Here is a 21,415-nt window from a genome sequence, read left to right as displayed (position 1 = left end):
ACCAAACATTTATGTTTTCACGTGCATTCAGACCAAAATTAATGGTTTCAATTCATTTCACCAATCATTTCATTTCACCACCAGTACACATATGGACCCTGAGTGCATTTTCACACCCCGAGTGCACATACAGTCTCCAAAAGCATATGCAAACCAAATGCATGTGTTCACACCCAAAGTGCTCATACAGACCCAAGTGCATGTAAAGACATGCACTGACTGCAGCCATGAACATGGACGGAATGAGGCCCAGTAATCATGCTGTCAATACTGTTTTCATAGGTTATACCTGTACATACTATTTTAATATACTCTTGTGTTTACATTTGTTAATTTCATCCAGGGGCTGAAGTGGTTCTACGAGGTCTGTCAATAAAGTAAAGGTCCTTTTTATTTTTTCAAAAACTATGGATTTGAATCACGTGCGATTACATCAGCCAACCTTGAACCCTCGTGCGCATGCGTGAGTTTTTTCACGCCTGTCGGTTGCGTCATTCGCCTGTGGGCAGGCTTTGAGTGAGCACTGGTCCACCCCTCTCGTCTTTTTTTTCATTGTTCAGGAATGGCTCAGAGACTGCCGCTTTGCTCGATCAAAATTTTTTCAAAAACTGTGAGGCACATCCGAGTGGACACCATTCGAGAAATTCAGCTGGTTTCGGTGAAAATTTTAACGGCTGATGAGAGATTGTGGAGTGTTACTGTCGCTTTAAGGACAACCCACGGAGCCGCAGGGTGCGCCGCGCCCCGAGCCGCCGTCGTCTGCCTGTTTCGAGCTGAAAACTTCCAAATTTAAGTCTCTGTTGACCCAGGACGTCGTGAGAGAAGAGAGAAGTCTCAGAAGAGCTCGGGATCAGCAGTTTATCCGGACATTCCACTGTTAAAGGAGATTTTGTAATGAAAGACGTGCGGACGGATTCGCGCGTCGGCACCCAGCCGCTCATCGCGCGGGCGCCACAGCAAAACACACTGTGGCGACTCTGAGTGAAAACAAGGGTTCACTACCATTTAATCACTTCATCCTCATTATGTGCTTTTTATTTTAGTGAGTTACAAGATGACAGCATTTATTATTTTGAGTTATTTCTTAGACAAACTGGCTGGGATGATCTAACCCACTCATTCATCCACTCATCTACTATTTTTTTTCTTGCTCTGAAACCTACACTGTTTCCAGCAGAGGTAAAAATTTACAAGCATGCTGATCCCTCTCCTGAATGTGTGTGTGTATATAATATATATATATACACTCAACAAAAATATAAACGCAACACTTTTGGTTTTGCTCCCATTTTGTATGAGATGAACTCAAAGATCTAAAACTTTTTCCACATACACAATATCACCATTTCCCTCAAATATTGTTCACAAACCAGTCTAAATCTGTGATAGTGAGCACTTCTCCTTTGCTGAGATAATCCATCCCACCTCACAGGTGTGCCATACCAAGATGCTTATTAGACACCATGATTAGTGCACAGGTGTGCCTTAGACTGCCCACAATAAAAGGCCACTCTGAAAGGTGCAGTTTTGTTTTATTGGGGGGGATACCAGTCAGTATCTGGTGTGACCACCATTTGCCTCATGCAGTGCAACACATCTCCTTCGCATAGAGTTGATCAGGTTGTCAATTGTGGCCTGTGGAATGTTGGTCCACTCTTCTTCAATGGCTGTGCGAAGTTGCTGGATATTGGCAGGAACTGGTACACGCCGTCGTATACACCGGTCCAGAGCATCCCAAACATGCTCAATGGGTGACATGTCCGGTGAGTATGCCGGCCATGCAAGAACTGGGACATTTTCAGCTTCCAAGTATTGTGTACAGATCCTTGCAACATGGGGCCGTGCATTATCCTGCTGCAACATGAGGTGATGTTCTTGGATGTTGGCACAACAGTGGGCCTCAGGATCTCGTCACGGTATCTATGTGCATTCAAAATGCCATCAATAAAATGCACCTGTGTTCTTCGTCCATAACAGACGCCTGCCCATACCATAACCCCCTTCGCCACCATGGGCCACTCGATCCACAACATTGACATCAGAAAACCGCTCACCCACACAACGCCACACACGCTGTCTGCCATCTGCCCTGGACAGTGTGAACCGGGATTCATCCGTGAAGAGAACACCTCTCCAACGTGCCAAACGCCAGTGAATGTGAGCATTTGCCCACTCAAGTCGTAACGAACTGGAGTCAGGTCGAGACCCCGATGAGGACGACGAGCATGCAGATGAGCTTCCCTGAGATGGTTTCTGACAGTTTGTGCAGAAATTCTTTGGTTATGCAAACCGATTGTTTCAGCAGCTGCCCGAGTGGCTGGTCTCAGACGATCTTGGAGGTGAATATGCTGGATGCGGAGGTCCTGGGCTGGTGTGGTTACACGTGGTCTGCGGTTGTGAGGCTGGTTGGATGTACTGCCAAATTCTCTGAAACGCCTTTGGAGACGGCTTATGGTAGAGAAATGAACATTCAATACACGAGCAACAGCTCTGGTTGACATTCCTGCTGTCAGCATGCCAATTGCACGCGCCCTCAAATCTTGCGACATCTGTGGCATTGTGCTGTGTGATAAAACTGCACCTTTCAGAGTGGCCTTTTATTATGGGCAGTCTAAGGCACACCTGTGCACTAATCATGGTGTCTAATCAGCATCTTGACATGGCACACCTGTGAGGTGGGATGGATTATCTCAGCAAAGGAGAAGTGCTCACTATCACAGATTTAGACTGGTTTGTGAACAATATTTGAGGGAAATGGTGATATTGTGTGTGTGGAAAAAGTTTTAGATGTTTGAGTTCATCTCATACAAAATGGGAGCAAAACCAAAAGTGTTGTGTTTATATTTTTGTTGAGTGTATATATATATATATATATATATATATATATATATATATATATATATATATATATATATATATATATATATATATATATATATATATATATCAGTGTTAGTGTGTCTGTGCAGTGGAGTTACTGAATAATACATCTTTGACTCGTCACAGCTATGACTTCAAAGCTCGGCACTCGCTGTGAATTGGAGAGAGTGAGAGAGAAAAGTGGGGGCGGGTGGTTTGAAAGGAAAGACAAAACAAAGATATGCGATGAAGAGTGGTGAGAAGGTCAGAGAAGACGTGATGGATGAGGACTGATTTTAAGCTCCCAGTGTCTTTAAATATTACTAAACACATATTCTGTCCCACTGACTGACTGACTGTCTTCCTGCCCACATCCTCTACTGTGTCTCTTATGTTTTTGGCACTGACGCTTGACTGACGCTGAGGCAGTGAAGCTAGATTGTTGTTATATTTCTGCGCTGTTGCAATCCTAAAATCTCAAAACCCCAGAATACAGCTGGTCTAACACAGCGTCATGTAGCCCTGAGTGCTAACAGGTGGTAATCACTTGAGTACACTAAAAAAAGACTCATTGGATGAACTCAATTCAATTATGTGCAGGATTTGCATCTAATAAATATATGTAGCTCCAACTCAAAAAAGCACATCCATGCAAGATAATTTAATTTAGTTGGGACTACATATATTTATTACACTCCCCCCCCCCCCCCCCAAAAAAAAATGACTCATTGGATGAACTCAATTCAATTATGTGCAGGATTTCCATCTAATAAATATATGTAGCCCCAACTCAAATAAAGCACATCCATGGAAGATAACTTCAATTTAGTTTGATTGGGATGGCACATATTTATTACACTAAAAAATGACTCATTGGATGAACTCAATTCAGTTATGTGCAGGATTTCCATCTAATAAATATATGTAGCCCCAACTCAAATAAAGCACATCCATGGAAGATAACTTCAATTTAGTTTGATTGGGATGGCATATATTTATTACACTAAAAAATGACTCATTGGATGAACTCAATTCAGTTATGTGCAGGATTTCCATCTAATAAATATATGTAGCTCCAACTCAAAAAAGCACATCCATGCAAGATAATTTAATTTAGTTGGGACTACATATATTTATTACACTAAAGAAATGACTAATTGGATGAACTCAGTTCAACTATGTGCAGAATTTCCATCTAATAAATATATGTAGTCCCAACAAAAAAGCATGTCCATGCAAGATATTTTAATTTAGTTGGGACTACATATCTTCATTACATGGAAATCCAATCCTTTTTTTTTTTTTTTTTTTACTGTACTGGTGCATGTGTAGTAAGATTTGCAGTGGATCATCTAAGGCAGCCACTCCCACAGTTAAGACCACTGCAGCCAGCTTAACATCTGAGAATCATCTGTGGGCCAATCAAACAATCACAATTTTGACCAGCACATAGGGTTCAGTCCCTTCATGTGCAAAATGAAGGGAAAGGACAAAGTGGTAGACTGAAGGAGAGCACTGGGATTGGGCCTAAGATGAAGTATTTTCATGATCTCTGATCATGGCATTATGACAGCAGGTCCTGAATACCAGGTCCACAGAGGCAGGGGTCTACCCCAGCAAACAGGACCTGTGGTGCAGACTGTGGAAAGACCCCCCCCCCCCCCCCCCCCCCCCAAGACAGTCCGGCAGGCAAGGCAGAGTGCTGGCTGGAACAGCAAACATGGAGAGGCACAACCAAGTAGATGGGATAGTGTTCATGAATATCTGTGCCAAATATGGTCTGGAAGCACCAAAGTCCCAGTGGGGAACCACCAAAGGTTATCAAGGACAGCATAGCAACGGTGCTGTGGGACTTCACGTTCCAGACAAACAGGTTCTGGCAAACCAACCAGACAAAGCATTGGTTGACAAGCAGCAGAAAAGGGCAGCTGTAGTAGATGAGGCAATGTCAAATGACAGCATTTTCAGAAAGTATGAGAAAATCAAGAAGTACCCGGGGCTGAAGGAAGAACTACAAACAATGTAGAAGGTAAAGGCCACAGTGGTCCCAGTGGTAATAGGAGCTCTTCAGGCTTTTGAGCTCCATGGAGGCGTTTTTTTATACTTTTTAACAGGACTGAAGCATTCATGAATTTTAACCCTATTTTGGTCGCAACCAAAATGCCAACTGTTTCAAAGAATGTCACTCAGGCAAACAAAAACCGCTTTCAAACCTTGATTCCCCTTCAAAGTGTCATGGAACATAAAGATTATTCCTCTCCTCCATATTTGGTTCAGGAAATTTTAGTTCCTCTCACCCTGTGCACTCCTTCATCCTGTGCCCATCTTCTGTCTCCTCCCTCCTTCTCACTTCCCTTCTCACCACCACTTCCCTTCATTCCTAAAATACCAAACACTGCTGGTGACACCATCACCTAATAATCTCTTTCTCTCTCTCCTTCAGGTCCTCCAAGGATTCGGCCAATGAAGAACATCACTGCCGTAGCTGGAAGAAATACTTTTGTTAACTGCCGTGTGATTGGCTATCCTTACTACTCAATCAACTGGTACAAGGAGGGGCTTCTGCTGCCGGACAACCATCGGCAGGTGGAGTTGACTCAACATTTCTCTTCAAAGATGCAAAATAATCTCATGCATGTCAAAATTATGTGTAATTAATAAATGTCCACATGTAAGTGAATGTAATATTAATATTTTTGATATAATGTAAGACATTCTAGCCCATATATAATCCATGGTAATATTGAAATAATTCATATCTTTTGCTATTTTGCAGATGTGTTTACCATTGTCAGTGTTCAACTTTATTGATGCAAAATGGTTCAAAGCAAAAGATACAAACTACTTGGCAAAATAAAAGCCGAAATGGAGGACACCATGAACTGAGTAAAATACAGACAAAATCAAAAACATCCTGACCAGAAATCCTGATTGCAAAAGGTGCTTGATCCTGTAATCAGGTCTGACAGAATCTGTATCAAAGTTTCAAGCCAGATTCAGAATCCAAAGAGACGGGATCAAATGTTAAAGATCAGGCTTCAAAGGCTGGATTGGGATCAAAGGAATCAGGATCAGAGATCAGTGATCAAAGAGAAAATATGCATCTTGATTCTGTGATCTTTGAGTGACCTTTCTTTGAATGTCATTTTTATATCACTTAGGAGCATATTTTTAAGAGTATGATTCTTTATCTTCGTGTATGGAATATTCACTGTGCCAAAAATATAATAAAAGATAAAAAATGGAAAGTCAAGGGTTAATAAATATAAGAATAAATATAAGCGCAAATCAAAATTTACTTAATTAGGGAATAACCCTGTTGTGTCTGATGATTTGCAGATGTTAATGCTGGATTTTACGATCGCAAATTGAGTAACACGTCATCAGTAAAATGGTTATTTGTGACCGTAATCCAGCATTAACGTCCACAAATCATCAGACACAAGGGGGTTATTCCCATTTTAATACAATTCCATTGTTTGTACGGATTATTTTTCTGTAAGTAATTCGGTCGGCGAAGTTAACGCCATCGTCACCGCTGCACTAGTTCAGGGCGTGGAGTAATACATCAAATGTGAAATGGTAATTCGACCTGGATCTGTGTTTTCAACGAAAGACCTTTTCACCACTGAAGGCTACATCTCAATTCACATAATAATATAGTGTCATTATTGACATCTGCGTAGCAACGCGGTCAGGGCGCGGAGTAATACATCAAATGAGAAACGGTCAAATATTTTGCCACAGTCACCACGATATTTTATGGTCTGAAATCTCACATGATTAACCAATCAGATTCGTGGAACAAATGTAATAGGATTAGAATCAGCATTTAATTGTTTGTATTTATTATTATTTGTATTTATTATTCCAAATTATTATTTGTATTTATTATTTATTTGTATTTGCTTATTTTCTATACATTTTTAAAAATTATGTTGATATAATCTTAGAAAATATATAATAAAAATTATACATTTTTATTTTATATTAATTTCTATTTAATTTTCTCTGATTTTCACATGGACAATTTGACCTGTAAAAATAATAATCATAAAAAAGGCAATCAACTGGTTGCTGTTGTTGGGGGGAGGGGATGGGGGTTTCCTGCCCCAGGTGATTATCACAGTATGATGTGACCAAAATATTTCCAGTAATGGTTGTCAATGTAAGATAGAAATAAACCTAAGAAATAGATGAAAATGAATAAAATTCAAAATATATTTAAATTGTATTTAAAAAAAAAAAAGTACTTTTAAAATATGTATGGAAATAAGTACAGGCATTTGTATTGAAAATGATTTTTTTTTTATATATATATATTTTAAATATAAATAAGTATAAATGGAAATAAATGAACAAATAAATGTAAAACATGAATCAAAATACATTTTTTATTTCTTTATATTTCCACATTTATTTGTTCTTTCATCTATTCCCCTGTACCTCTGTCACTGATATATTTACTCTTTCATGTATTCACTTTTTTATTTCCTTTTCTGCACTCTTTTACTAATTTCTTCATATTTTTGCCACAATGAATATTCCATTCTTTGGAATGGAGTCACAAGGTCAAACAGAAGACTACTTTTTGAACTGTCTCATTTTAATTTTACAGTACAATATAAATTAACACGACTCAGCACGTCACATCTTTGAATGTAACGGTGGTGATGCCTGTCCAGGTGGTGTATGAGAACGGGACTCTGAAACTAAGTGATGTTCAGAAGGGGATGGATGAGGGAGCCTACGTTTGCAGTGTGCTCATCCAACCGCAGCTGTTCATCACACAGACCGTCTTCGTCACCGTCAAAGGTTAGTTTAAAACTGAAAACCAGGTTTTCATTCGAGGTGAGGAATGATTTCACAAAGATAGTGCAGATATCTGTGGAAAACACATAATTTTGTTTGTTGTGTGGTGACGATGTGTGCAGCCAATTCTGAGGTCCATTTAAATTTTTCTCCCTCAGGATGTATATTACTGTCTCTATGGGGACTCAACATTTCATGTTACCGTCTCTGATTAGTATCCGACATAGGCCCTGAGGCCTGTTGGTGCTGGTGTTTATTCCCAGATTCTATAGCATGAAGTGGATGAGAGTCTACAGCTACGGCCGGATGGGATGCCAGTCTGATGCAGGTTACTTTCCTAGCCAAGGCTCATATCCATTAAGAGGGACTGGGACAATAGAGATCAAGTGTCTTGCCAAGGACCAAGAAAGGTAGCATGACTGGGAATCAAACCCAGGTCTAAATATTGGTAGTTCAACTCCTTATCCCACTGAGCTACCTGCTCTATAGCTGTTTAGAACAGACAAACAAATATATCCTAAAAGACCAATGAAAATGTGAAAGTAGTTTATTCTGAGGACGGTAATTTATGTATGTGAGTGCCTGAAGGTGTCTTGATGTTTTTGGTGTCTCCAGAGATTCCTGGTGTATTGCTGGAATGTTGTGGTGACCAATGAGCAGTCACCTACAGTGTGTCCAGAACCAGTAACTGTCCCCAATTGGAACTAGGGATAGTTGTAGGAACAGTTTAATTCAGGCCTCTCCAACCCTGCTCCTGGATGGGCACATGCCCGGCACGGTCTCTATTCCACCCACAGCTAATTAACTCAGTCAGGTGTGCTCAGCCAATCAACAGCTGGGAAACGCCAGTGTTAAGTGACCAGGTTTGACTAGAGCAGGTAGATGTGGAAACTATGTAGGACAGGTGCTCCCCAGGAGCAGGGATTAATTTGACGGCAGCTTCAGACACGGTGACACACAGTGTGTCCTCCTCATCAGTAAAGCCGTTTTGTTCACACTCATAGCACAGCTCCCATTAGCACCGACTGTTTCCTTAAGACATCATCATTTCTTTTCATGCCTTCCGGCATCATGACCAACAAACACACCTAAGCTTGAACAGGGAGCTCAGTGGGATAAGGAGTTGGGTGACCAACATCTAGACCTGCGTTGGACACTTTCATCTGCAATGTCTCTGTCCCGGTCCACCCAGCTGTGGGTGGGTACTCTTCTTTGCTGGGTAATTAATTTGCAATGGACTGGCATCCTGTTCAGTTCATGCTACGGAATCTACAGATTCCGGGACCTTTACAAGACTTCTTCTAAAAGCATTGTCTTGATGGTCATCCCTTTACAGAAAGTTCTACCTGTAGAAAAACAATCTGGTGCTAATATTTTCCTGTCTAATGGATTATTAAAGGCTTGCACCATTCCTACTGGAATTCTGTGCATTCCAGTACCACCTACTGCATTCTGATTGAGGAATTTATATCTGGTATTTCCATTCAGGTTTTCAGTCACTGTGGTTATTAACAGAATATTTGGGTGCTGGCCTCCACATTTACACTGATGTCATATGTTGACTAAGCAGCTATATAAAAATAAAGGAATAAATGAAAATAATGGAATTCCGCTGTCTGAAAGAGGGAATGTGTTACTTTCCTCAGAGAGTTAACATTCTAAGGAAACGTGTTTTGTGACTCTCCCGTTACGAATTCCCTCACACGTCTGTTGGAGTGTAGCTTTAATGATGTGAATATTGCTGCATCCTAACTCTAAAAAAGTAGTGGGAGTTTATGAATGAAAGCAGACTGAGAGTGAAAATGGAAAGAAAGAAAGCCTGAAAGTTACACTGGCTAACTAATAACGCCTGATTAAGGCCCCGCCCCTCTCTCAGCCGCTCAGCAATTACACAAAGCACAAGTGGTTTTGTATAAAGCAGTGTGTGTGTGTGTGTGTGTGTGTGTGTGTGTGTGTGTGTGTGTGTGTGTGTGTGTGTGTGTGTGTGTGTGTGTGTGTGTGTGTGTGTGTGTGTGTGTGTGTGTGTGTGTGTGTGTGTGTGTGTGCATATGAATAATGCCATGTACAATAAATTCTACATCACACTGTAGATTATTCATTTCACTCTGCGGTGAAACCACGTTTTTTTTTTTCTTTAAGAAGCTGGCACGTGGGTGTGGCTTGTGAGTTTCAGCTCGACATTAGCATATGTGTGACATTTGCGTGTTTTTTTTTATTTTATTTTTGTGCGAACATGTGCGTATGTGCGTTCCGCTGAGTGTGGGCGCCGGCACGTTCTTGTATGATTGTGCGCTCGTCATGTCTCGGATTTAATTAGATGAATTTTAACGAGGCCCAGATTAAATCCCCCAGATGTCTCAGCTGTAACCCATCCCTCCCTCCACCTGCTCTCCTCCAAACCACCACCATCACCTCCGCTGGTCTCCATGGCAACACCATCCTTCCCCCCCTGCGGATGGGGCTCTAATTAGAGCAGCTATTATGGGACGGTTTTTGCAGGGCGGGGTGGGGTGTGGTGGTGGAGTGGGTAGGGAGCAGTAGAGTGGGTTCTAGGCCTGCAGGACCGGCTGTGGTGATTTGGAGGTCCAGACTCAGACAAGAAACTCGAGTGACAGACAGTCAGTCAGTCTGTCACGTGGGCGACTAATTTACTAATCACTGCAACAGTTAAAAAGTACAGGTCTAAAAAAAAGAAAGTATTTTTGTTTCTGCTCACTGTTTCTTTCAGTCTTTCCCAGGTCATGTCTTCTGCCTTTACCTCACCCCCTCTCTCACCCCATGTCCTTTTGATGCCCCTGAATCTTCAAATCTCTGTCTTCAAATCTCTTGGCTTTCCTTTGCCTATGTGTCTTCACCTCTTCTTAACCTCGCTCATTTAAACAACCTTCTCACTGTTCTCATTCATCTTTTTTCCTTTATGTTCGCTCCCTCTTCTCTCAGCCTTTATTTCACCCTACTGCCTGTCCTTACGTTTGCTTTCTTCCACTCTCTTTTTCATTAGATGTTTCACCAACATCATTTGTCTTTTGTATCTCTTTTGCTCATCTTGCAGTATCTCTATTAAATTTTCTCCCCTCCATACACCTTACACTCTTTCTTTGTTTGCTTATTATTTTGTGTCTCATCTGTGTTCCTCTCTCGTTCTGTACCACCATCAGTTCCTCCTCTGATCCAGCCGTTTGACTTCCCGCCAACCTCCATCAGTAAGTTGATGTACATCGCCTGCGTGGTGTCATCTGGAGACATGCCCATACGCATCACTTGGCGCAAGGATGGCCAGGAGATTGTGCCCTCCTCGGGCATCACCATTGACACCAAGGAGTTCATGAGCTCCCTCCAGATATCCAAGGTGTCACTCAAACACAATGGCAACTATACCTGCATTGCCAGCAATGATGCTGCCACTGTCAGCACTGAGCGGCAGCTCATAGTCACAGGTAAGAAACCAAGATGAAAGAGAGTATCAAAGTGATTTGGAAATTAGGGATACATGTTGTAGTGCCTTGATGCACAGCCTTGGCCTTGGTGTATGATGTCTTGGCCTTGGATGGTTTGAACTTGGTGTTGGGTGCCTTGGCCTGCCTTGAATACTTTGGCCTTGTGTTGGATGTCTTGGCCTTGGATGCTTTGGCTTTGGTGTTTGATGCCTTGGCCTTGGTGTACAATGTCTTGGCCTTGGATGGTTTGAACTTGGTGTTGGATGCCTTGGCCTGCCTTGAATACTTTGGCCTTGTGTTGGATGTCTTGGCCTTGGATGCTTTGGCTTTGGTGTTGGATGTGTTGTTCTTGGATGCTTTGGCCTTGGATGCCTTGGCCTTGGTGTTGGATGCCTTGGCCTTGGATGCCCTGGTCTTGGAGTTTGATGCCTTGGCCTTGGATGCCCTGGCCTTGGTGTTTGATGCCTTGGCCTTGGATGCCCTGACCTTGATGTTTGATGCCTTGGCCTTGGTGTACGATGTCTTGGCCTTGGATGGTTTGAACTTGGTGTTGGATGCCTTGGCCTGCCTTGAATACTTTGGGCTTGTGTTGGATGTCTTGGCCTTGGATGCTTTGGCTTTGGTGTTGGATGCCTTGGCCTTGGATGCCCTGGCCTTGGAGTTTGATGCCTTGGCCTTGGATGCCCTGGCCTTGGTGTTTGATGCCTTGGCCTTGGATGCCCTGACCTTGATGTTTGATGCCTTGGCCTTGGTGTACGATGTCTTGGCCTTGGATGGTTTGAACTTGGTGTTGGATGCCTTGGCCTGCCTTGAATACTTTGGCCTTGTGTTGGATGTCTTGGCCTTGGATGCTTTGGCTTTGGTGTTGGATGCCTTGGCCTTGGATGCCCTGGCCTTGGAGTTTGATGCCTTGGCCTTGGATGCCCTGGCCTTGGTGTTTGATGCCTTGGCCTTGGATGCCCTGACCTTGGTGTTTGATGCCTTGGCCTTGGTGTACAATGTCTTGGCCTTGGATGCCTTGGACTTGGTGTTGGATACCTTGACTGTGAGAGTTCAAGGCATTTTGAAGGCATTTTGATTTTTACTGTTTTTGACAACAGTTTATGTACCTAAACCAGCAGTTTGCATTTACTTTTCTAATAGCATTAAAAAAGGGAGGAAACGTCCATGTTTTTGTTTCCTTTGGTATGTATGAGCCTCCATCTTTGCATGGTCCATTGTCATTTTTTTATTTGTTTTTCTTTTATTTTTGCCCATGGCGTTAGGTGCCTTGGCCTTAGAGGCCTGGGAGGCCTTGGACTTGGTGCCTTGGCTGTGAGGATTCAAGGCTTTAGTCATCTTAAGAAACTTCAAGGCATTTAGATTTTTGCTAAAAAACAATTTTGTACCTAAACAACCTGCAAAATACAGAGTACTACTTTTATTGAAAACAACTGCTGTTTTTACAATCATTTTCATAGTACATATACATTTTGGATTATATTTTTTTTTAAAAAGCCTATGTTCTTTGTTTCCATTTGTGTGGTCCTCCATCTTTGCATGATTCATTTTCCTTTTATTTTATTATTTTTATTTTTGCCAAGTCACTGTTATTTCAAGCCTTGGCCATGAAGGGTCAAAGCCTTGGACCAAGCTTTGACTACACCACCAGTAGGGATAACCTGAGCTGATTTTGGTTATCTGTGCAAATCAGTGCACCTTATGATTCAGAATCAGATCTGTACATTCTGATCCACTGTGTTTTTATTTAAAAACTGTGTAGTGCATGATTATGATGAAAGTGAGTCACCAGTAAATGCAGACGCAGCGTGCTGCTTTCTGACACGTCTTGCTGTCAACAGACAAACGAAAGCCGATGAAAGCATAACATTTTTGGCGGAAGTAATAAGTGAGCTGCACAATGTTAGTACAGTGCATAAAGTACTTTAAGAAAATATCAGGTTGGAGTCTGTGCTGACAGATACGTACTTGATATTAAAAGACTGCTCAGGATTGTGGCAGTACATGGTTTTGAAGTCAAAGGAATTGAAGAGAAAAACATTGAAGGGATTGAATGTCATGATGTTATATTTCAGATGTACTGTTGATGTAAATAATCTTACTATATATGGGGAGGGGCTGCGACTTACTGTCATCTTCCTCCTGCAGTGCCTCCTCGGTTCGTGGTGCAGCCAAACAACCAGGACGGGATCTACGGGAAGGCAGGAATCCTAAACTGCTCTGTTGATGGTTACCCTCCTCCCAAAGTGATGTGGAAGCACGCCAAAGGTGCACTAGGTACATGATTCTTCTGTGAAAGACCTTTTATAAACACTGACAAGTCCCATTTTTCAAAAAGTTCTGAAATAGGACTAGAACAAGAACAAGGAGATTTGATCATGTTACTGTTTTGTTACCCTCTCATCACTGGCTTACAGTGACAGTGAGAGCAGATTTTAACGTTTTGCTGTCGATTTTCTAACATTTTGAATAGCTGTTTGCCTTCTTGGCAGCACAGTGGCTTAGTGGTTAGCACAGTTGCATCCATGGGATCAATTCCCACCTGTGGACTTTCTGTGTGGAGTTTGCATGTTCTCCCTGTGTTTGTGTTGTTCCCTCCAGGTGCTCCGGCTTCCTCCCACATCTAAAGACATGCATGTTAGGTGGATTGGAGACTTTAAATTGTCCGTAGGTGTGTGTGCAGGCGTGAATGTGTTTGTTTGTCTATATGTGTCCCTGCGACAAACTGGCGTCCTGTCCAGGGTGTAACCCGTCTCATGCCCTATGACTGCTGGGATAGACTCCAGGCCCCATGTGACCCTTAACTGGAGTAAGCAGTTGAAGATGAGTGAATGAGTGTTTGCCTTCTTGACCTATGTACTTTATTGAACCATTTGTACCACCTCGTGCGCTGGGGTCTCTGGATGCAGGTTTGCGCTGCATTTCTTGATTTAAGACGAAGATGACAGCATATAGAGATTTTGCTTGTTGTGCTTCTACTTTGTGGAAATTGTGTAACCCACACAATACATAATTTTTCATATATCATTAGGAATTTTTACAGAGGATTCATATCCTAATTCCATTTACAAGGTCATTGGTCAAAGGTCAAAGTCAGAAAAAATCTTGGAAAATTGGAAAAATCCCTATCCTCTAACATTGAAAAAAATTTCAAAAGAATTTATTTCATATTTGAGAGCGTTCTGTAGGATGGTATTCTTTATAGGCTGAGAAAGTTTGATCCGGATCTGATCCAGATTACAGATTTTGTTGCCATTTAATTTTAACATTGAAAACCCCGTTTAATGAATGTTTTACATTAAATCTTAATCAAACGTGCTCCAATCACTCTCATATTTGAAAGTGAGGTGCAGACTGGCACTCACTATCACCTGACAAAGTTTGACCCAGATATGATCAGGATAGCTTATGAAAAGTCACTTCTAACAGGACTTTGACCCCTGAAAATTTTTACCAAGGTAAAAATGTATGTAATTGGAAACTAGTGTTGACTGAGGTTTGCGCTCTATGAGTGTGGTGCTGTAGTTGGGATCAGTTTTTTACTGATACTTATGCTACTGCTAATATTATTATTAATATGTTGTGGACATGAGCGAGCAAAGCTCTTCAGCATTTCACCATATCATTTAGGTCCTTCAGACTTTTTTCCAGTAAATGCTTCAGGAGAGCATTAGCATGGCTAAAACCTTTCAACTTCCAGACCCCCTGCCTTTTTAAAGGACATGTCTCACTTTTTTTAACCTCCCAGTTAATAACACAATATAAAAGTACTCATGATTGTAAGTGTCTCTGCACACGTGCTAATAATTAATGATCTCTGATGTATTTTATTCCTTTCTCTCTGAGCATTAGCAGATGAATTTCTGGAAAACGTTTCACTCGGCACTCTTCGGCATGTTTGTGTGTGACATCCTAATTAGCAAAACAGAAACCTCTCAATGACTGACAGACAGACGGAAACGAACCTGCTCCGTTCAAAAACGAAGCTTCTGAGCTGCTGTTCGAAGGTGATGGCTCGGATTTACAGAGAGGAGACGACACGCTTCACCCTGAAACTCTTAACTTTTTCAGAGTGTCGGATTTTGGAGCCTAAAGTGGTGACGCGCTGTTTGTTTCTGAAGCTGTGTACATGGATGCGGGACATCTGACGCTGCTTTTAACAGACTGCCTGGACACGGAGATGGATTTGTTACTTTAGAAAATGTCAGAATACATTCTTTCCAGGAGTTCATGGGCATTATTTTACGTGCCACGATCGAAAGAGAGGCAGAGCTGCAGCTGCCGATTTCACATGCGTGCGCTTCTTTGATTGTGTGAAGTATACATTTGGAAATTAATCCATAACACGATGGTGAGTCTGGCATATTCAGGATTTTACCTCTTTAGTGTTTTGTGGCTAAATTATTTAATTTTATTTTTTTGCTTTGAGTGTAAATTTGGAGCTGTGTGTGTGTGCGCTGTGAAGCTCTGTGTGTGTGTGTGTGCACGCGCACGCACACGCTGTGCTGCTAACGAGATGCTCATTCACCTCCGGCAGCAGATGTATTTTTTTAGATTTTATTGATAACAGCACTCATAATTAATCGTGCACAAAGCTGAACCTCAAGCAGAGATGGTTATTGACAGGCTGTGTTTATGACTCATGGCCGTGCAGGTGCACAGAAGCCTTCACAGAGCTGCAGCTTTTACCTTGACTGCATCAAAATTAAGTTTTCACTTAAAACGCGTCATCATAACAAGACATCACACTTATGTCAACTTTTGAATTAATCTGTGCTTTTGTTCTTAACATTATCAGCTCCATTCCATTGAAGTGCACGCTGGGACGCTTCTAGTTGTGACGTCACTTGTTGGAAACACGGGAGTTGTCACAAGTACTTTGTTTTCGGATATCTCCGTAGTTGTTTGTTGCGAATGCTGTGTACTTTGAAACCCGTCACAGAAGTGCACAAAGTAATCCCGGTGGATCATGGGATGGTCACTAGCAGCCTAAATCTTAATTGTTATAATTTTGGTGTGACATGTCCTTTAAGCATTTATCTTTTTTTTTTGCGTTTCAGCTTCTGGGGGGGCTCCACACCCCCAGCCCTCTTAACTCCCCGCCACTTAAGCATTTTTTTTTTACCGTGCATGTAAATTAATATTCAAACTTTTCAGCTAGTTGACAGTAGAGCTGTACAATATGGCCAAATTATCATATCTCAATATTGTCATATCCATATGATATATGATATGACTATGATTTCACACAAAGTGCAGCAACAGTGAAAATTAAACATTCATAAACAAAACAGTAATTATACCCTCCAAAAGTATTTGAACACTTGGTCTTTCACACATTTTAATTTGTTTATGCCATTTAAAATACAATAAATAAAAAAATATAAAGAATAAAAAATTTTAAATTATCTTCCTCAAACTCAAACTGAAAGCAGATCTCTAAAACTTGATAATAAATGTAAGTTTCATTACCAGTTTTCTTCAGACAAGTCAAGGGATGGAAACATGAACATTTCCAAGCCACTGAATATGCCTTGGACTTTATTTACATCAATTACGAAGAAATACAAAAGTTTCTTTCACCAAAACATCAAATCTAGGCTTTCATCTCAGATGTACTTTCTGGCAAATTGTAGCTGAACTATTGGGTCTTCTTTTTAAGAAAATTCTCCTCTACACCACTTCATCACCACAGCACCAGCTACTGTACAGGAGGGGTCTAGCAGTCAGTATGTGTCACTGATTTCAAAATGCAGCTTTTTTCAAACAGATGTGTGGTGCTGTGACATGTCAATCATCTGTGTCCAGTCAGATTTCAGGGGAATCCAGTGCAACCTTGGCCTCCGCTTTAGCGCCACCCATGCCAGGAAGTGTTCAACATTTGACATTTCCTGTTTCACTGCAGACTCAAAATTTGGCACTTTCGGTTTCAGTGTGAACTTGCCATTGTATTCCTCTGAGATTCCATGAGATCTCATCTGTCAATCCAGGAAGTGTGAAACGATGAAGTGTTTGACATTTTACATTTCTTGTTTTACTGTGGACTCTCAATTTGGCACTTCTTGTTTGGGACTCCCTGTACTATAAGCGAGCTTTGCGCCGCTGCATATTGTATTACTTGATTATTTTTAGTATAACAGTTTTTATATTGTTTTATATTGTGATCAGTTGTATGATGCATTCGATGTTATGATTTTTAATTTGTTGTTCATTGTTAAAGATTCATTTTTGTTTGATGTTTTCATTCAGCATTTCATTAATAAAGTAGAGCGCTCACTTAACCACATTTTTACAAACCTTCAAATTGTGTAATATAGTTATTAAATTGTTCCTGTAATTAATTGCAACATGCTGTATATTGCTCGGGATATTTTTAAGTTAATATTGGGAATATTTGGCATGCAGACAAACCACCTTAACAAACTGACCAGTGCAAATTCTGACACCTATGCAAGGTTGATATAAATGGGTATATTAGAAAACTTTATATTTACAAATAACATAAAACATTTACATTTGAAAAAATATTTGAAAAACTACACACTGAACTAAGCCTGTTTCTTTTTGCGATTTATACCACTAACATGTTTACGGTTGTTGACAAATCGTATGCTGTTAGTGTTATTTTGTTGATATTCTGTGGATTTTTAACTCAGTTACCCCTTGGATGAATTTCTACAGCAAATTAAAAACTATTTCTCACAAACACAGCAATCTTTAAAGGTAAGTAAGGACTGTGGTATTTATCAAGCCGCATTCTCACTGTCATGGATATGCAACCCAGAAAGTCACACCTTGAAACCTTTTACTTACCTTGGAATACTTTTTGGGGCCTGTGGATTTGTCTGAGATGAACTTGGATATTTCATCATTGTGTTGTGGTTTTGTTTTAACAGTGAGGGGATTTTCAAGATGTACAAAAAATTCGTTTTTTTTCTTCAAACTTGGACATATTTTGGTAATCTCTTGCATCTTCATCGAGCTCGTAACATTGTAGAACGTGCCATAACATCACCAGTGAGACTTTCCAGAAGCACCAAGGTTGTGCTAAAGTTATACTATGGGTTGTGCTAAAGTGTGGATACTTTTTTCCTCCACACCATCATCATCAATCCGTGTGCCCGATGACATTTGTGAGCAACCATTTATCACAGTTACAGACCATAACATCAAGGGGATGCGTATCAATGAAAGTGAGAACTGGGCTTCAGGTTTTCTCTGCTTGCTGTCATGTTCGCAGGTCTCCTGTTTGCATAGAAATTGTTGCCCCTGTATGACCACCATCATCATGTGCTCGTGTTGTTCCGTCTCTTTGTGTGTAGCGGGCATCGGGAACCCTCAGCAGTACCACCCTGTGCCTCTGACGGGCCGGATTCAGATCATGAGTAACGGCTCTCTGCTTATCAGACATGTTCTGGAAGAGGATCGTGGCTTCTACCTCTGTCAGGCCTCCAACGGGGTGGGCTCAGACATCAGCAAAAGCATGGTCCTAACTGTCAAGAGTGAGTATACAAACGTGCACAGACTAATGTAGCAGAGTGTTCTTTTTTTTCACGTACAGATGACTGCAGTGAGGCCATCGAGGATGGCCTGTCAAACCAATGAGCCAACTCGCACCGCTCTCCTTAAGATGGTTCAATGCACACGCGCACATTGTTGTTCACAAAGTTGAGCAAAGCAGTCGATTAAGTCCTGGTTGTGTTTTTAATCGTCATCTATTATGTTCATCAGTTAATCCCATTTATTGGGGAAAAGGTTCAAATGATTTGTTTTTTTTCAACTTCTAAAATGTAGAAGTGTATCCCTACGCAGTGAGAGTGTCAAAGTTGTGGTGACGTTCGTTTATCTCGGCAGTGACGTTCGTGTCTCTGGGACCTCAGTCTTTGAGCTCGAAAGACACCTGAGCAGAGTTTCTTGATTCATGAGGTCAAAGGAACAGAGGTGTTTACAGTATATAGCGCTTTTCCATCTGCATCAGAAGCGCAAAGAGCTTTACAATGATGTCTCACATTCACCCATTCACACAGACACACTCACACACTGATGTCAGAGTGCTTGATTAAGGACCTTGCCCAAGGGCCCTTAGTGATTTTCTAGTCTGGCTGGGGTTTGAACCGAGGATCGTCTGGTCTGAAGCCCAATGCTTAACCATTAAACCATGTCATCCCCATTATCAGAATTTATAAGCTGATAATGCAGAAAAAGTTGCGACTTATATTCCAGTGCGACTTATATATGGGTTTTTCTATGTCAAGAGGCATTGTTAATAAGTGTGACTTCTGCTGTTGCGGTGCTGCGTGTGTGTACGGGTGCGTGTCTGTGATCGGCTGTCAGAAAGCAGGCGGATCTGCGGTTGATCGTTTGACTCCTGGGATCTGTTCGGCAGACAATCAAAAACACTTTGAGCTTAATCATTATCCGTAATCAATCGCTCCATCCTTGCCCTGCTGTCAGTTACACTCTGTAAGCAGCGTGTAATGCACAAACCACCATGACGACCCAAGTGTGGACACCAAACAACACTCCAAACTGACAAACAGGCGCACTCGAAAGAGAACTTTGAAAACTTTGTGACATTTTCTCCACTTTCCAGGTCAATGTAAACTGACACACATACATGCGTGTTGCAGTTTAGATCCCGTCCTCTCTCTTCTCTCTCACAATTCCACCTTCCTCTCTCCTCTCTCTCCCTCTCTCCATCGTTCTATCTCTCTCTCCTCCTCTCCTCTCTCCTCCGCGTTCTCTCTCTTCTCTCCATCCTGGTGTTAGTGTTATTGATTGAACCGTTCCTCTGCTCTGCCTCCCTCAATTCTGTCTGTTTGGCTCAGCAGAGAGGGAGGAATAGAGGGAGGGTGAGATGAATAAGTGATGAAATCAAAACAGCAGAAGCCTCCTCAGATCGATAAAGAGAGAAAGAGAGAGTGTGCAAGTGATTTTTAGAGTGTACACGAAGGTAGAGCGTATCTTTCTTCAGCTCCCTCTTCTTTCACTTGGACCTCAGTGTTAAATATGGGACAATGAGAGCAGAGGTTTATTGACTTTACCTCGCTGACCATAGCTCTTCATTACTCCGCTGCAATGGAACTTGGCAACGCTGAACTCCACCTTTTTAACTATGAGCCGTTCCGCCCTCCTCCTCTTCATCACCCTTCCTTTCTTATCCTTTTCTCTCCATCTCATTTCCTTATCATCAATTTGCTGACTGCCATCCCTTCTGTTGGTCTCATTTCCCTGCTCCTTCCAGTCCCGGCAATGATCACCAGTCACCCCAACACCACCATGGCCAAGAAGGGTCATGTGAAGGAGCTGAACTGCACAGCCAGAGGAGAATGGCCCATCATCATCCGTTGGGAGAGGGGTGACACAGTTATTGACCCAGACCGTAACCCCAGGTACTCCATTACCATCAGTCCCAATGAGAAGACAGATGAGGTGTTGTCCACGCTCAAGGTGAGAAACACATGTGATAGAACATCCAGTAAACCAGACAGCTTGAGGAGTCTGTCAGTCACTTTCTTTGTCTTTGTCAGCTTTATCTATCCATGAAGCCAGAGGACACACACCAATTAGCTAAACTGCAGGATTGTCTTACAGACATAAAGACATGGATGACCTCTAATTTCCTGCTTTTAACCTCAGATAAAACTGAAGTTATTGTACTTGGCCCCACAAATCTTAGAAACATGGTGTCTAACCAGATCCTTATTCTGGATGGCATTACCCTGACCTCTAGTAATACTGTGAGAAATCTTGGAGTCATTTTTGATCAGGATATGTCATTCAATGCACATATTAAACAAATATGTAGGACTGCTTTTTTGCATTTGCGCAATATCTCTAAAATCAGAAAGGTCTTGTCTCAGAGTGATGCTGAAAAACTAATTCATGCATTTATTTCCTCTAGGCTAGACTATTGTAATTCATTATTATCAGGTTGTCCTAAAAGTTTCCCTGAAAAGCTTCAGTTAATTCAAAATGCTGCAGCTAGAGTACTGACGGGGACTAGAAGGAGAGAGCATATCTCACCCATATTGGCCTCTCTTCATTGGCTTCCTGTTAATTCTAGAATAGAATTTAAAATTCTTCTTCTTACTTATAAGGTTTTGAATAATCAGGTCCCATCTTATCTTAGGGACCTCATAGTACCATATCACCCCAATAGAGCGCTTCGCTCTCAGACTGCAGGCTTACTTGTAGTTCCTAGGGTTTGTAAGAGTAGAATGGGAGGCAGAGCCTTCAGCTTTCAGGCTCCTCTCCTGTGGAACCAGCTCCCAATTCAGATCAGGGAGACAGACACCCTCTCTACT

General features: G+C 41.6%; 1 protein-coding gene across 1 annotated transcript in view; it reads left to right on the top strand.

The window, feature by feature from the left end:
• The window catches only part of LOC117509531 (Down syndrome cell adhesion molecule-like protein 1 homolog), a 351,476-nt gene that overhangs the window by 245,621 nt on the left and 84,440 nt on the right, over nucleotides 1-21,415 (top strand). Inside the window, 6 exon segments of the mRNA XM_034169262.1 lie at nucleotides 5,303-5,445; nucleotides 7,545-7,674; nucleotides 10,830-11,108; nucleotides 13,257-13,385; nucleotides 18,431-18,610; nucleotides 20,353-20,558. Of these exon segments, the coding sequence (XP_034025153.1) occupies nucleotides 5,303-5,445; nucleotides 7,545-7,674; nucleotides 10,830-11,108; nucleotides 13,257-13,385; nucleotides 18,431-18,610; nucleotides 20,353-20,558 (1,067 nt within the window).

This window comes from Thalassophryne amazonica, chromosome 4 (assembly GCF_902500255.1).
Source record: "Thalassophryne amazonica chromosome 4, fThaAma1.1, whole genome shotgun sequence".
Lineage (NCBI taxonomy): Eukaryota > Metazoa > Chordata > Actinopteri > Batrachoidiformes > Batrachoididae > Thalassophryne > Thalassophryne amazonica.
This window is presented reverse-complemented; position numbering and strand designations above follow the sequence as displayed.